At 35.2% G+C, this 15807-nt stretch overlaps 1 protein-coding gene across 1 annotated transcript; it reads right to left on the bottom strand.

The window, feature by feature from the left end:
- Positions 1–7426: 7426 nt before the first annotated feature.
- psmd14 (proteasome 26S subunit, non-ATPase 14) lies at positions 7427–15275 on the bottom strand. Its single transcript, XM_059352503.1, has 11 exons — positions 15151–15275; positions 10480–10535; positions 10138–10209; positions 9762–9881; positions 9527–9597; positions 9212–9362; positions 8988–9095; positions 8506–8580; positions 8279–8404; positions 7754–7816; positions 7427–7600 (listed from the first exon to the last, which is right to left on the bottom strand). The coding sequence occupies exons 2-11, from the start codon at positions 10525–10527 to the stop codon at positions 7502–7504; spliced, it is 933 nt and encodes a 310-aa protein (XP_059208486.1). The 5' UTR covers positions 10528–10535; positions 15151–15275; the 3' UTR covers positions 7427–7501.
- Positions 15276–15807: the final 532 nt, after the last annotated feature.

Below are 15807 nucleotides of genomic sequence, written 5' to 3'. Positions count from 1 at the left end.
TACATTCCAGTTTCCTGAGTGCATCAAGATTCAAGGAGAAGCTGCATTTAAATTGGCTTTTTAGGAATCTACTTTTGACTTTCACTGTGCAAGAAAAGTTTTTTTATTGTAATGCTGATAATGCAATCTGCAGTTGGTTCCTGTTTGGAAATGTGAACCAGAAGGTTGAAATGTTTTCAAAAACAGTATCAAATATCAGCATAACTGTGAACCCTTAATAAGTAAAAAGATAGGCTGCATGTTTTTGTTGCATTTGTATTCAAACAAAAAACAAAAAGCTGTGAAAAGCTGGATTCCCATGCATTTTGATAAAAGCTATTAAAATACTGTTCAAGTATCAACCCCAACATTAACCATGACTTAGTGCATGCCCATAACATAATAATAATGCCCAACAAAACCCTAACCCTAACCCTAACCCCGCTGGTCCACACGCTGGAACCAGGATTTTAATGTGGAAAAAGATGGCATCAACACTAAAAGTCAAATGTGATCTAGTTAAAATCTCTCCATCAAGCGAGGACTGCAGCCGGAGGTGACATTGTTTTATGAACTAAGTTTATTTTAGTTCAGATGAAAAAGTACAGATTGGGTCTTTAATCTAATTCTGATGAAGAATCTCAGCTGATCAAATGAAAGAGATATCAACTGTACTGATATTAAACATGCTGGTCCTGTTTACTTGATAAAGTCCAACATTATGTGACACGGTTTGATGATGATGAAGATGATGAAGAACAGTTAGACTGGTTTCCTCTGACTGGAGTCTCCACAGCACCGAGACCAGAGAACAGGAGACATTAATGAAGGATTTCTGTGCTGATGGTTGGGGGTCAGAGCAGGTCACTGTGTATTATAAGGACACTGTGTATTATAAGGACACAGTGAGAGACTCTGTCTGCACTGAGACTTTTACCAGGAAATGCTCCATTGTTCCTGTTGACCGCTTTACTAAATACAGATAAGTTGTTTGTGTAGCGACAGAAAGGAATGAGGGAGAACTTCTAGTGTTCAGAGCGTAGATGCAAACTTTTCATTTGACATTTAATGTTTTCCCCATGATGTGTGTCTAACCTTTTCATATCACCACATCCTCTATTTCCTCATTTTGTTCCTAATTTGCGGTCTTACTGACTCTCTAAAATATTCTGGCTGGTAATAGAGCTCCAGTAAACCGACATGCTTTGATTCATCCCTTTAAAAGGAGCAAAACACAGTCAAGCCACAAGTACTGCTGAGGTGATCTGCAGCTGAAGTGGCATTCAAGAAGCAGCATGACGAGTTTCATGTTTTCATAACTGCTTTGTTGTATGTGGCTGCTCGCCCTGCAGACCATTACTGATTGTTCAAACTATGATCAAGTCTTCTGTCTGGTTTCAGGTTTGATTCAGAGCCAAATACAAATACAGTCCACATTCCACATGCTATCTCAGAGCCATGGCCTCTCTTACAGTAGCAGGCACCATCTCTCACACACTGTATACGTTAGAATCTGCCAGAACACAGAGCAGCTCTGGACTGAACTAAAGCTCAGAGAGCAGATCTGTTTATTCTCCAGCTGAACAGATGTGTTGAGAGAGTGAAGCTCTCTGCAGGTTACTGATGGGAAGGGTTCATGAGAAGGGAGTCAGACTGAGCTGATGTAAAACAGCTGTCTGACAGATTGCATTACACTAAAATGTCCAAACCATCCACATTAACTCTGCTCGCTTATTTAATGGGCACTGAGCAAATGTGAAATAGAGTTGTGATGGAGAAAGTGATCTGGGTTCAGTGCTTATCAGCCCGAAGAGATGCTGCTCCAGATGTGCACCATAAACACATGGAAACATATTATTATTCACATACATGTGCAATGATGAAGCAGCAGAAACACTTTCTCACACATGTTACAGTATCACACTGCCTCCCCCGGACTAGTAACACACGGATCAAATTATATTCTTGACCACATACAGTCTGCCATTTGTCATGGAAATGTAGATTCTCACATTCTTGTGATTTTTTTGGTAGCAACAAGATTGCATGTTGGCCGGTTGGTCCACAAAAATATCCTTAACCTCTAGTGGCCACAGATTTCACCTCCGGAGGCTGAAATTTGGTGTGGAGGTCAAGTATTTGTTTGTTTTCATGTCAACTGGCTAAAAGAAGCTATGGCAATAGGAGTGGACTACAACTATCTATCTTCTATATATCTATAGAATTATCTATCACTTCCAAAGGGAATCGCAGACTTGCACAAGATTTTGTAGAAAGGTTTGTGAGACTTGTGGGAGGCGCCATTGGATCATCAGAGAGATCTGGTTTAATGGTGCAGGTTACCATTGAAACGCCCACTCTTTAGGGAGAATATATACTTATATATATATATATATACATATATATATATATATATATATAAGTATATATATAGCTGAGGCTGACAGGAATGGAAACAGATCTGGCAGGTATTTGAACTTAAACAAATAACATTTTCTCTGATGATGACACGAGATGAAAAGTCAGAAGCTCACTAAAGTAATCAGAATTTATCCTGAGTAGGGATGAATATTAAAAAAGTCAAGCATCAAAGTGGCTGAGATTCATCCTCTGCAGATCATAATTTCATGGTGATCATTCCAACAGTTGTCCAGATGAGTCAGACTGAAACCAGCAACCAACAGAACACCATCTTATCTAACAACAGTATGAACTGTTCATCTGTAAAGTGAAGAAGTTAAACTAAAGACCTCCTCTGGCTCTGGTCCACTGAGCAGGGCGGCGTGTTGCGTGATTGGCCTGATGGGAATGATCCGTCCTCTAACCACAGCAACCAGCCCCAGCATGTATTAAAGCCCCTGTCTTGTTTACAACCTCCCTTTAACTGTGAAGTGGTTTGGCACAAGAGGAGCAGGGACCAAAACATCTAGAAACTAAGTGGTGTGAAGGAGCATGAGATCAGATGTTTCTCCTGTGGGCCTCCATGCAATGAGAGGCAGAAAAGATTCTTCACAGTGCAGGAAAGATGTCGGATCACGATCTAAGCTTCAGTGAATCAGTCAAATACCAAAAGATCAGCTGGAAATATACACACTCACCACACACACACACTCATCTAAGGAGAGAAAAACAGTTGAGGCTTATCTTCTCCTGCTTTCAGAAAGAAACCCAACACAAGAGAAGCTGGCTGTGTGCTGAAGTTTTCTGAGGGGAAGTCTCTTATTGATAACATTGTGTTGTTGTTGTCCCATACGGTTCTATGCTTCATTTCAGCTGTAATCTCACTGAGACATCTCCTGACATTTCAACAGGATGGAGCATGTCTGAAACATAGACTGTCTGGTCTGAAAGGCCTCCATGAGTTCAGCTGGACAGAATGAAAATACTTCTATGATGATTTAGCACTTTAAACACACCAACACACCAACAGGCTGTAATGGCCTTTCAGAGCTGGCTAACCAAAGCATCCATTACTGTACATGCAATCACTGAGAAACACGGTTTCATGTGACCTTTACCTTCACTGCAACACAACAAATATAGTTTCAGAAACATTTTCGTGTCACAAATTGTTCTTTTAGGTGCACAAAAACAAAGTTTCCTTTATTGGCTCCACACATACAGGTGCACCTCAATAAATTAGAATATCATGGAAAAGTCCATTTCCAGTCAAACAGTCCCAACCAAGTCTTTAGAGCATATAGAGGACATTCTTTTCTGAGGCAAACATTTCCATATTAAACATACCTTTAAAAACTGGTCTTTTGTAATATTCACATTATTTGAGACACTGAATTTAGGTCTTCATTAATTGTAAGCCATAAACATTATAATTAGGAGAAATTACATAAATGAAGACATGACATGTTTCATTCTGTGTGTAATGGATCTATATTATGTTTTATTACCACATTTTGAATTGAATTACCGACATAAATAAACTTTCCTGACATTGTAATTTATTGAGATGCTCACATTGTGGTTACTAATTGACCTCCTTTTAAAACATGTTTGGCTCTTTGTTGCTTGTTACTAGTTTCACCCATAGACTGTATAAAATGGTTTCACATGCAGAATGATGTTACATTCTTCTGCACTTGACTCAAACTTTCCTTTAAGGCTTCTGCATTAGAAGGTTTTGTGGCATTAAACTAGTTTTGTGAGATATGAATGAGAACGGACGTTGAGGTCAGTCAAGCGGGAGCCATCAGTTTATTACATTTCTGAGGAGAAAATATTTTGTGCATATTTTAGATACTTAAGTTAGAGAGGGACGAGTGGATGCCATTTTTACTGAGTGATTTAACTTTTTATGGAGTAAAAACATTATTATACGTGAATGTTTTGTTTTATTTCACAAACACTGTGTATGGGAACTCCTTCATACACTATTGAAGAGGGAAATAGTGCTTCAGTGATTTAATCCACAGCGATACTATAGTAACATAAAAATACATAAACGGTGCCACCTCAACTAGCTTCAACATTAGAATGATCAGTAATATTAATCCAGTAATATAACAAACATTAATAGGGGCCACTCTGCATATTGAACATTTTTTATACTTCAATAGATTTTTCTGATAATGCTAACATGCTTTAACTAGTAATGCATGACTTTCATTAAGAGAGCTTTTGTATTCATGATATTTCTAAATGTATCAAAGTATTTGAGTCATTATCAGTTATGACCACACCCTGATCTCTGTTTTATTATAAAATGATTCATTGGTCGTTATCGCCCCAAAGATGTTTATATAACCTGGTCAGCTGCAACATACATCAAATATGTGTTAGATTTTAATCTCTAAAAACAAAGATTTCTCAACTTTTGGGCTATGAATTTACCTTATGGTATTATATTATATTATATTATACTCTGGTCCCCATCTGTCATTCCCTCATGACCTCAGGAGGTGTTTCATTTCATTTCACAGCCTACATTTACTCTTCTTCTTCTTTCCTTTCTCAAAAAGAAAGCTGATTCCCTCCTGCGTAGCTCGCAAAGATTAAAAAATAATAATGATGTAACCTGAAAACCCTTCAGGTCAGTTTTAATGGCAGGGAGCCCCACCTGCCATAACTCTGTCTGGTTAATATATAATATTAATATATAGACCATACGCTCCATGTCTGGTTAATATATAATATTAATATATAGACCATACTCTCCATGTCTGGTTAATATATAATATTAATATATAGACCATACTCTCCATGTCTGGTTAATATATAATATTAATATATACTGGACCATACGCTCCATGTCTGGTTAATATATAATATTAATATATAGACCATACGCTCCATGTCTGGTTAATATATAATATTAATATATAGACCATACTCTCCATGTCTGGTTAATATATAATATTAATATATACTGGACCATACGCTCCATGTCTGGTTAATATATAATAGTAATATATAGACCATACTCTCCATGTCTGGTTAATATATAATATTAATATATACTGGACCATACGCTCCATGTCTGGTTAATATATAATAGTAATATATACTGGACCATACGCTCCATGTCTGGTTAATATATAATATTAATATATACTGGACCATACGCTCCATGTCTGGTTAATATATAATATTAATATATACTGGACCATACGCTCCATGTCTGGTTAATATATAATATTAATATATACTGGACCATACGCTCCATGTCTGGTTAATATATAATATTAATATATACTGGACCATACGCTCCATGTCTGGTTAATATATAATATTAATATATACTGGACCATACGCTCCATGTCTGGTTAATATATAATATTAATATATAATATTAATATATACTGGACCATACGCTCCGTGTTCTCTGCTGTCTCTTCAGTTAGAGCTTTATCTGTGAAGCCATTATGAATCTGTTTTCCCTGAAACTAATAAACTTATGAATCTGTTTTCCCTGAATAAACTAATAAACTTATGAATCTGTTTTCCCTGAATAAACTAATAAACTAATAATCTAAGAGGGCTGTTGGCTGTCGGCTCCACTATGAGAACACGACGCCTCCCACAGAGACTCTCTGTTCTATAAACTGTTGTTGTCTGTTGTTGAGAACCTGCTAATGCTCCTTTTGGAAGCTCGTATCAGAGAACAGGTTGTATCAGAGAACCATATGCTCCATGTCTGGTTAATATATAATATTAATATATAGACCATACAGGTTCTCCATCAGAGCATGTTCTACATCTATTCTACTTCATCATGTCAGATTTTAGGATTATTTTCAGGTTATTGTTTTTAATGTCCTACTTCTTGTTTTCGGAAATTCTTTTTAAAATATTCAAAAGATGCAATTCAGTGGAAATAAGATTAAATTCCTCTTTTTTATGTCCTCACTGCCGATGACTCACGTCTGTCAACTGTACAAGACGCAAACTTCAGTAAAACTGCTAAAAATGAGTTATTTCTTGCTGATCAGTCTTTTTGCTTTTCTAAAAAAGCAAAATGTCATCACCAATCAAAATTTTCCTTAATTTTGTGCTGACATCTGTGAGAAAAAGGGGAAGTAATCCTTTTCACTGGACTCAATAAGTATGATAAAATATATGTTGCTTTATATTTTGGAAAAGTGTAAATAAGTGTCCCTTAAGTATGCCAACCGTTTTACTCCAACAATCCCTTGAGGTGTTTGTTTCTGTTTATGATGTTTTAAACTGAAATGAACATGAAAAATAATTAAACAGTTACTGTGATTTGATGCATTGAATCTTAATCACAACTTAGTTTTCTGCCATGCCAGCTGCAGCTCTTGCGCCACCCTGTGGTTAGGGTTGGTATTACAATCCCACAGCTGCAGCTCCAATATTACTGCTCAATAAATAGGCCTTAATTATACAGGCACATCTCAATACATCAGAATATATAATATTCCAGTAGTTCAAGTCAAACAGCCCCAACAAGTATTGAGAATAGATGGACACACTCAGAGGCCAACATTTAAATATATATTAATATAATAATATAATATATTAATACACATTAAACAGACTTTTTAAAATCGGTCTTTTGTAAAATGTAATTTTTTTGAGACACTGAATTTTAGGTCTTCATTAAATGTAAGCCATAATATTATAATTACAAGAAATAAATAATGATAATGGTAAAAAATAAACTAAGACATGAAATGTTTCATTCTGTGTAATGATCTATATGATGTGTTATTTCCACTTTTTGAATTGAATTACAGACATAAATAAACTTTTCTAATTCATTGAGATGCACCTGTTGGTAGTTTCTCCCTTGTTAAGAATACTAGATGTGTGAGATTAAAAGCAAAACAATAAGATAAAATGGTGTAATAAAACTGATATCTGATAATGATGCATTTGGCTAAAATATAAAAATGAAAACCAGAAAAAGTAACATGTACTACCAGGATTACTGCTATAGTATAATGAGGTAAAAACCCAAGCCAATGTCTTCATTCATACATACATTTATTTTATATAAAAGAAAACAGAGGTGGCAATATTAACAGTTATACACACAGGCCCGTCACTGGAACACTACAGTATCCAGCATGGCGGCTAGGCACTGGACGATGTTGGAGGTCATTAAAACGTCTACGTGCTCCTCCAGGTGCCTCTTGGGGTCCTGCAAGGACACAAAATCAATAGTGAGACAAGATTCATGATGTTTAAAGAAACCCATTTCTGTGTTGGATTTTGAAGAACTTGAGGAAACTTTAAAAGACAAAGTAACCTGATCTCTGCCTGCACAATCAGACTAATGAAAGTTCGTTCTCACCTGTTTTCCAACATTCTTGATTGCGAGCTGCTCCGGGGTCATTTTGTCCTCCTCTTCAACAGCCTGAACAAAACAACACAGTGTCTTAATACTGCAGCGCTTCATGCAGAAACACTGAATCCTCTTTGGGAAGCAAGATGTTCATGTTGAACAGTTAAGCACAGTGGAAGTGTAGAAGCATCAGGACAGTTGAGCTGATATCCTCAACAATCCTCAACAGCTGAAACAGCTCAGCAGCCTCAGTCACTGCTTCAATTCATCCAGAAATCAAGAGATTCTGTTCATCACCAAACTGTCCTTTCATCCCTATGATAACAGTTTTTAATTCAATACTAAGAATACTTAAACAGCTAATTCTGAAAAGGTTATTAAATGTATGTAATCATTTAAATAATGTAGTATATTAATGAAATAATATCCCTATTTCAGACCAAAGAGTTGAAACAGATGTGTGTTCAGAAGGTTCTCAGACTGCTGGTACCTTATAAGGTAAGGTAAGGTACTATATAAGGTTTTTGCTGGTACCTTATTGTAGTTCTTAGCCAGCTCCAGCATCTCCTTGACGATGGTCTCGTTGAGCTTGCAGTGCTCGCTGTAGTCCTGCAGGGTCAGACCCTCCATCCAGCTCTTCTTATGCAGGTTCAACAGCATCTGAAGAGCAAACCAGTTACGTTTATGATCCATACAAAAATCTCAATCAAAGATAATAAATAAAGATAATAAATCCTTCTGGGATGAGTGATTTCTCAAACCTTTTGCTCCAGCTCGTTTTTCCTGTAATTGATGGTGATGGAGTAATAGTGTCTGTTAAGTCCATGAATCAGAGCCTGAAAACACGAGAAACATTAAGTTAAATACATGAAGCAGAAAAACACAACCTCCAGATGAATAAAGGAAAATACCAAACATTAGTATTAATATCTTAATGCTATATTGTGATTAATCCTGTTTGATTTTTTGGCCGTATCAGATCATTAAAGTGGTTTGAAATAAAGCTGAGTGTTCATTTTCTATCACTATAACTAGATGATCTCTGATTCAATGTCTTCTGAAACTGATAGCTCTGAAAAATAAGTCACATTTTGCTTTCTAATGGTTTCAGACACTCTTGCTCAAACTTAGCTCATTATTGGAGGAAAAAAAGGATCAGAGGTGAGGGAACCATCTCCAGATCATTGAGGCATGTTTAGTAGAGATTCCCCTGAACAGGACACCTGTAACTGCTGGGTGTTACCTGGATGGAGGGCTTGTTCAGGTGACCCAGGTTGGATGTGGTTTGTCTTGGCTCATGTCCCAACACCATCATGTTGGCATTGATCAATCTGAAGGCATCAATAACAACCTGCAGCAGAAAGAATGAAGCCCGTTCAGTGAATAGGAGCTTATTTCTGTTATAATGCACCTTTAATGAGAGCTACTGAGTAAGGAGGTTGTTTTACAGAAGAGAGCCCTCTTTACCTTTCCTTTGACGCTCTGAATGGGATCGACCACCACGGCCACAGCTCGCTCCGACAGCGCCTCGAAGCTCTGCTGCGTGTTGATGTCGACGCCAGACAGCCAGCAGCCGAAGCCGGGGTGGCTGTGGTACCAGCCCACCACCATCTCTGGTCTGATGGCCAATAAAACAAGGTTATACCAACTAAAGAGTTCTGACTTTAAACGTGTCATCTGGTAAAACGACTGAGCTCTGGACGTTCACTAAGCTCTTAGTTAACTTGGTAAAGTTAACACGCAGCGTTTTTCTGAATATTGTGACTGTAGAAATGTTTCTACCTGCCAGTCTGCTTCAGCATGTCCAACATCTTGGCCTGGAAAACAGGATCCACTGCCTCAACACTCACCCCCTGGGAGGCAGAAATAATAATTAGCACCATATACCATCTGATCAATAGTCAAAATCAGCATACATACAAGGCATTTAATATCCATCCACATATAAAACAACAATAAATCAGCTTTATTCATCATCTTATGGGGTGTAATCATTTATATTATGAAAAATACATACTGTTCCTGACTGCGGCATGGCGAACACATCAATCACTCGAACTGTGTAGTCATCAACAAATTCCCCGAGCATCAAACCCATGACCTCCATGGGAACACCAGCACGGCCGTGCTTCAACATCTAACCAAGAGCAAACACATGACAGAGTTATTAAAAACACTTTGATCGTCTTGGAATTATAAATGTTCCCTTTCAGCTCCATATACAACAATGAGAGAGAAGCAGTCAGTAACAATGAGAGAGAAGCAGCCAGTAACAATGAGAGAGAAGCAGTCAGTAACAATGAGAGAGAAGCAGTCGGTAACAATGAGAGAGAAGCAGTCGGTAACAATGAGAGAGAAGCAGTCAGTAACAATGAGAGAGAAGCAGTCGGTACCTTGAGCAGGGCCAGGGAGGAGATGTAGACCTGCTCCGCTGTGTCCACAGCAGGAGCGTCTGTCGGGGGGCCCTGAGGAGGCAAAGCAGACTTTATTTATTAGATCAGGACCCCACCACTGCTGTGGCTACAAGCTTTCAGTTTCAATCTTTCTAATCTTATCTAATAAGATATATAAAAAGTATAACAACTGATACATTTCAGTTTAAATGTAATTTTGGAATATAAAGTTGAAAGGGTGAAGGATGGGTGGTCTATGTAAACATTTGGTATGAATAAGGTTAAGGTCAGAATTATGAGGAAATAATGAGATATTTGATGTTCTTTATTTATGGTAATTACCTGGCCAAGTCCTGGCATTCCCCCTCCGAGCCTCAGCAGCCGGTCCATATCGATATCTGATCATCAAACACATTCAAGTCGTTAGTTTGCCTTCAAAGTACACAGCTGAATCACAACCTGCGCAAAAAATGATCAGAGACACATTTCAATAAGTCCTTTTATCAGATATGAATAAGATCAGATATGAATAAAGAGCTTTTATTTTTGGCTGACCTTGTGTTTACATGCAGGTTAGTTGACTCAATAATGTCAGCAACACTTCAGCCAACGTGAAACACCACAAACAGCAGATTTTACCGACTATCATAAGACCTGGGCACAGTGCCTTAGCCAAGCAAGTAGAAATATAAAATACAGAGACAGGGTTTCTTTATTATAACTTCTGCTGTGCTGTCTTACTTATTGAGGATATTTTTTCACATTCATGTGAAAAACATTAAATTGTCTGAATTTAATTTGGGTTATATACCATTTATATGCGGTTGAATGCAACTAAGAACTTTTTTTTTAAAAACTTTATTAAAGCAACATGGTGCTATACAAGACAATACACCAACAAAACGCCGTCTTCCCATAATTTAGTTGAGAAAGGGCAAGACCAAAATAAATGAGAAACATCTTCAGGGTGTCCTTCACAGAAAGAGCAGTTCAAGTATTTCTGAACCCTTTGATGCACAACATGTTGTTCTAATTATTAAATTATTATTATTAATCCACAACATGGGTCAAAAATGACCCGCATTCATTTCTCATGTCATTTCATGCTGACGTGTTTCTTTGATCTATCTTTTTAAATCAATTTATTTTATGATTGAATAGTCCAAGTATTATTTGAATATCTTCATGAAGAAAAATATTTTTTGTATTATTACATCAAGTTTACACACATGGGTCAATAATGACTCATTCATCCAAATATGATTTAAAATTGAATGACTGAATACTATAATAATAATAATAATAATAATAATAATAATAATAATAACAATAATAATTTGAACTGTACTTACACTGAATACTTGGACTAATAAGTTATAAAATACATTTATTTCAAAGATGTGTAATAGAAACAGTCAGCCATACATGAAATAACATTGAAAATGGATGAATTGAAAAAATGGATCATTTTTGACCCATATTGTGCATTAGAAGCGTAGTGACACAAAAAGGGTTTTTATTCAAAAAGTAAGAAATGAAAACAAAAAATTAGGATGTATGATAATCAAAAACAAGTTATTTGTGGAAAGTCTGGAATAGTGAATGATGAAATTAATTTATTGCAAAGATATAGAAAATTAAAACTCTGTCGGGTCACTTTAGACCCGACAGTCGTAAAAAAAAAAAAACTTTAGATGGGTAAATTCTGTGAATTATCTTGAAAGATACTTATTTTACCTTATTATTGATTATATAGCTAGCAGGTAAATTCCAGATCTTTTTCCAGTTACGGTTATTAATAAGGTAATTCCAATAGGTTGTTACATATGGAGTTGATAGGACTTCTTTCTGAAATAAAGAGCGTATATTACTGTTATTATTGCGTGGTGTATATAGTATATATATATAGTATATAGTACATATATATAGTATATTACTGTTATTATTGCGTGGTGTATATAGTATATATATATATAGTATATAGTATATACTATATATAGTATATTACTGTTATTATTGCGTGGTGTATATAGTATATATATAGTATATAGTATATACTATATATAGTATATTACTGTTATTATTGCGTGGTGTATATAGTATATATATATAGTATATTACTGTTATTATTGCGTGGTGTATATAGTATATATATATATAGTATATTACTGTTATTATTGCGTGGTGTATATAGTATATATATATATAGTATATAGTATATATATATAGTATATAGTATATACTATATATAGTATATTACTGTTATTATTGCGTGGTGTATATAGTATATATATATATATAGTATATAGTATATATATATATATAGTATATAGTATATATATATAGTATATTACTGTTATTATTGCGTGGTGTATATAGTATATATATATAGTATATATATAGTATATTACTGTTATTATTGCGTGGTGTATATAGTATATATATATATATAGTATATAGTATATATATGGGTCAAAGACGAGACGTCTCAATTTCAGGGTCCGAAGCATAATTATTATGTAATAAATAAATAAACATTTTAAAACACTACATTATGTTCTCCAACCCACTCCTCTTTACTTACTTATATCATTACCTATTGTAAGAAATAAACATTTAAGGAGCTATGGTGCTCAAAAGTACCAAAATGTCCTTCCTGAGTAACGTCCGGGCTTAAATCTAACTATAAAAATTTGACAAAATGTCAAAAAAAATTAAGAAATGTATACATAATCTACTTGGGCATAATTGTGGTGTTGTTTGCAATAATACCTACTAATACAGTAACAACCCAAGGCTTTTTTACATTTTTACACAAGTAATACTTTTGTCTGCATTTTTGGATTTCCCTAATGTCCTCACTGGGTAACAGACATTGAAATTCCACTATTACCCATAAAGCATTTCTGTAGTCATTTGACCAGCTACATCATAATCAAGAAGACTCTGATGGACCCAGACAACTTCTTGAAAGGTCAATAAGTCTCTCTTTGAATGCTGATATTTGGACCTTTTTGGTCACTGGTGTATGATGTCCTATAATCATGTGTCTTTCTGGATAACGCTTATAAAACATATGCTGGTTTTATTATTTAAAAAATGGCTTTTCCATGTGAAATCTATCAGTGATGTGATGAAGACTACGTTATGTTTTAGTTATCTAGGCCATTGTTTGGCCAAGTTTTGGCGGGAAAATAGCTTATTTGTCCTCCCTGGATGACAATATGTCCTCCTTGGATAACGAAGATCTTCTGTTACCCAGGACATGTCCTCTGTTATCCACAATGGACATGTTGATGAATATAGTATTTTATTTCGTATTTTGTCAGTTTTTAAGCATCAAGTTGATATTGTAATATTATATTAATAATAGACTTATGTGTGTCTGATATTTTATGATGTTTAGTTGTATTTTTTCTTCAATTCATGATAGAAACAGTTTTCAGATTTCAGACAAACAGATTTCCTTCTTCTTCCAAGTTTGAACTATGACCATGTCCACATATTTCATACTACATGAACACTTTATACAGTACATCCCTACATACATCAGGTCCTACTCTTTCTGAAAATTTATGAATTTACATAGTGAGATCCTCAGTTTTGAGTTATGAAGATTTGTTTGGAGCCTAGCATTAAAATTAATGTTAGGCCTCATTTGTGATGATTCAAAAGGCAGAGTCGTTAACCCCCCGCACACAATTTATGAAATGCCGGCAAAATTAATTTATGAAATGCCTACATTTAACCCTCATACCGTCCTCAAGGGTCAAATTGACCCCATCTCTTTCTTTCTTTCTTTCTTTCTTTCTTTCTTTCTTTCTCTTTCCTTCTTTCTTTCTTTCTATCTCGACCTGACTTGTCTTCTGTTAAACGGTCAGTTCTGTTTTTGAAATTAAGATTGAAAAATTATTTTTCAAATATTTAACAGTTCTCAGTGTCTCTCCCTTTGTACTATGTATGACTGTTGAAAAGATATATTCATGAGTAGTGAAAAACTTTGAAATCTTGCAGTACGTCATTCCTGGATAACAGCATGTCATTCCGGGTAACAGTGCTGCAGTGAAGTAATCTAACCTAAAATGTAATATTATCTTACACAATCAGGTTTTCTTGAGTTGAGGATACAATGATGAATATTTTTGCCTTTACTGTAAAGTATTCTAATACATTTTCCAGTTTTTTTCTCTTTTTGGCATGAAAGATTGTACGATCAAGAGCACCTAATAAGCCCATTCCAGTATAACTAACCAAATATATCGCAAACATTTTTGATAAAACTATGTTTTTCTGAGCAGTAATTGTTTGTTGAACTCTAAAAATTGATATCTATTAACTTTTATAAGCTAACAATGGTAGAAATTTGAATTATTTTAAAATCCATTCCCGTTACCCAGGAAGGACATTTTTCATACATTTTGCATACAATCCACAAAAAATACGCAAATTTAATTCTTAAAGTTATTCTCTGTTGTTGAGTTGTATACAGAACAGTCTAATAAATATAGAAAGAGCTTAAATAGGCATTTTTAGACACTGTCATATATTTTCACATTTTAAATCCTTATTCGTCTTTGACCCATATATAGTATATTATTATACTTATTGCGTGGTGTCACCTGAACATCTGAATAAATCTGCAGTTAGCAACCAAGTCGCTAGTTAGCTTCAGTTAGCTTCAGTTAGCTTCAGTTAGCTTATTTACCCAGAGTCACGCAAACAGCATAACGAGTCCGTCAACCATGAATCCTTCCTTCAGAATGATCATTAAATGTGTTTAATCTCCAACAACATATGGTATGATATGATATGGTATCCAGCATAAAGTGACATTAAAGCGCTCTGCTCGTTGATAACAGTCAACATTAAAGGACCATTAGCTAGCCGTTAGCTTCCCATGCTAAGCCTCTGTCACCTCGCACAACACAAACAGCCACTAAATATTAACGCAGAATTGTAATTACCGTATTAAATGAAAGCTACTGACTGTGTTGGCTTTGTGAGACTGCTTACCTGTTGTCAAACAGTCCGGATGTTTAGAGAAGTCTGTTTGTGTGTCCAGTCGACTCAAACTGACTGCTACAATGAATCAGCCAGAATTCTCTCGTTTTCCTTTTTTCCCCTGAGAAAGTGCTTCCGTCGCATGATGATGACGTGTTTATGTTGCCCGATTGGCAACTGCAAAATTGAGACACAAGGGGGCGCCGCAATCAACATAATTTAAACTATTCTCTCTGTCGCTACTAAAAAAAATCTATTTATCTATCATCTATCTATCTATCTATCTATTTATCTATCTATCTATCTATCTATCATCTATCTATCTATCTATCATCTATCTATCTATCTATCTATTTATCTATCTATCTATCTATCTATCATCTATCTATCTATCTATCTATCATCTATCTATCTATCTATCTATCATCTATCTATCATCTATCTATCTATCTATCTATCTATCTATCTATCTATCTATCTATCTATCTATCTATCATCTATCTATCTATCATCTATCTATCTATCTATCTATCATCTATCTATCTATCTATCTATCTATCTATCATCTATCTATCTATCTATCTATCATCTATCTATCTATCTATCTATCATCTATCTATCTATCTATCTATCATCTATCTATCTATCTATCTATCTATCTATCTATCT

This window comes from Centropristis striata, chromosome 2, assembly GCF_030273125.1.
Source record: "Centropristis striata isolate RG_2023a ecotype Rhode Island chromosome 2, C.striata_1.0, whole genome shotgun sequence".
Lineage (NCBI taxonomy): Eukaryota > Metazoa > Chordata > Actinopteri > Perciformes > Serranidae > Centropristis > Centropristis striata.
Note: the sequence above shows the minus strand (reverse complement) of the source record. Positions and strands in the feature narration are given on the sequence as shown.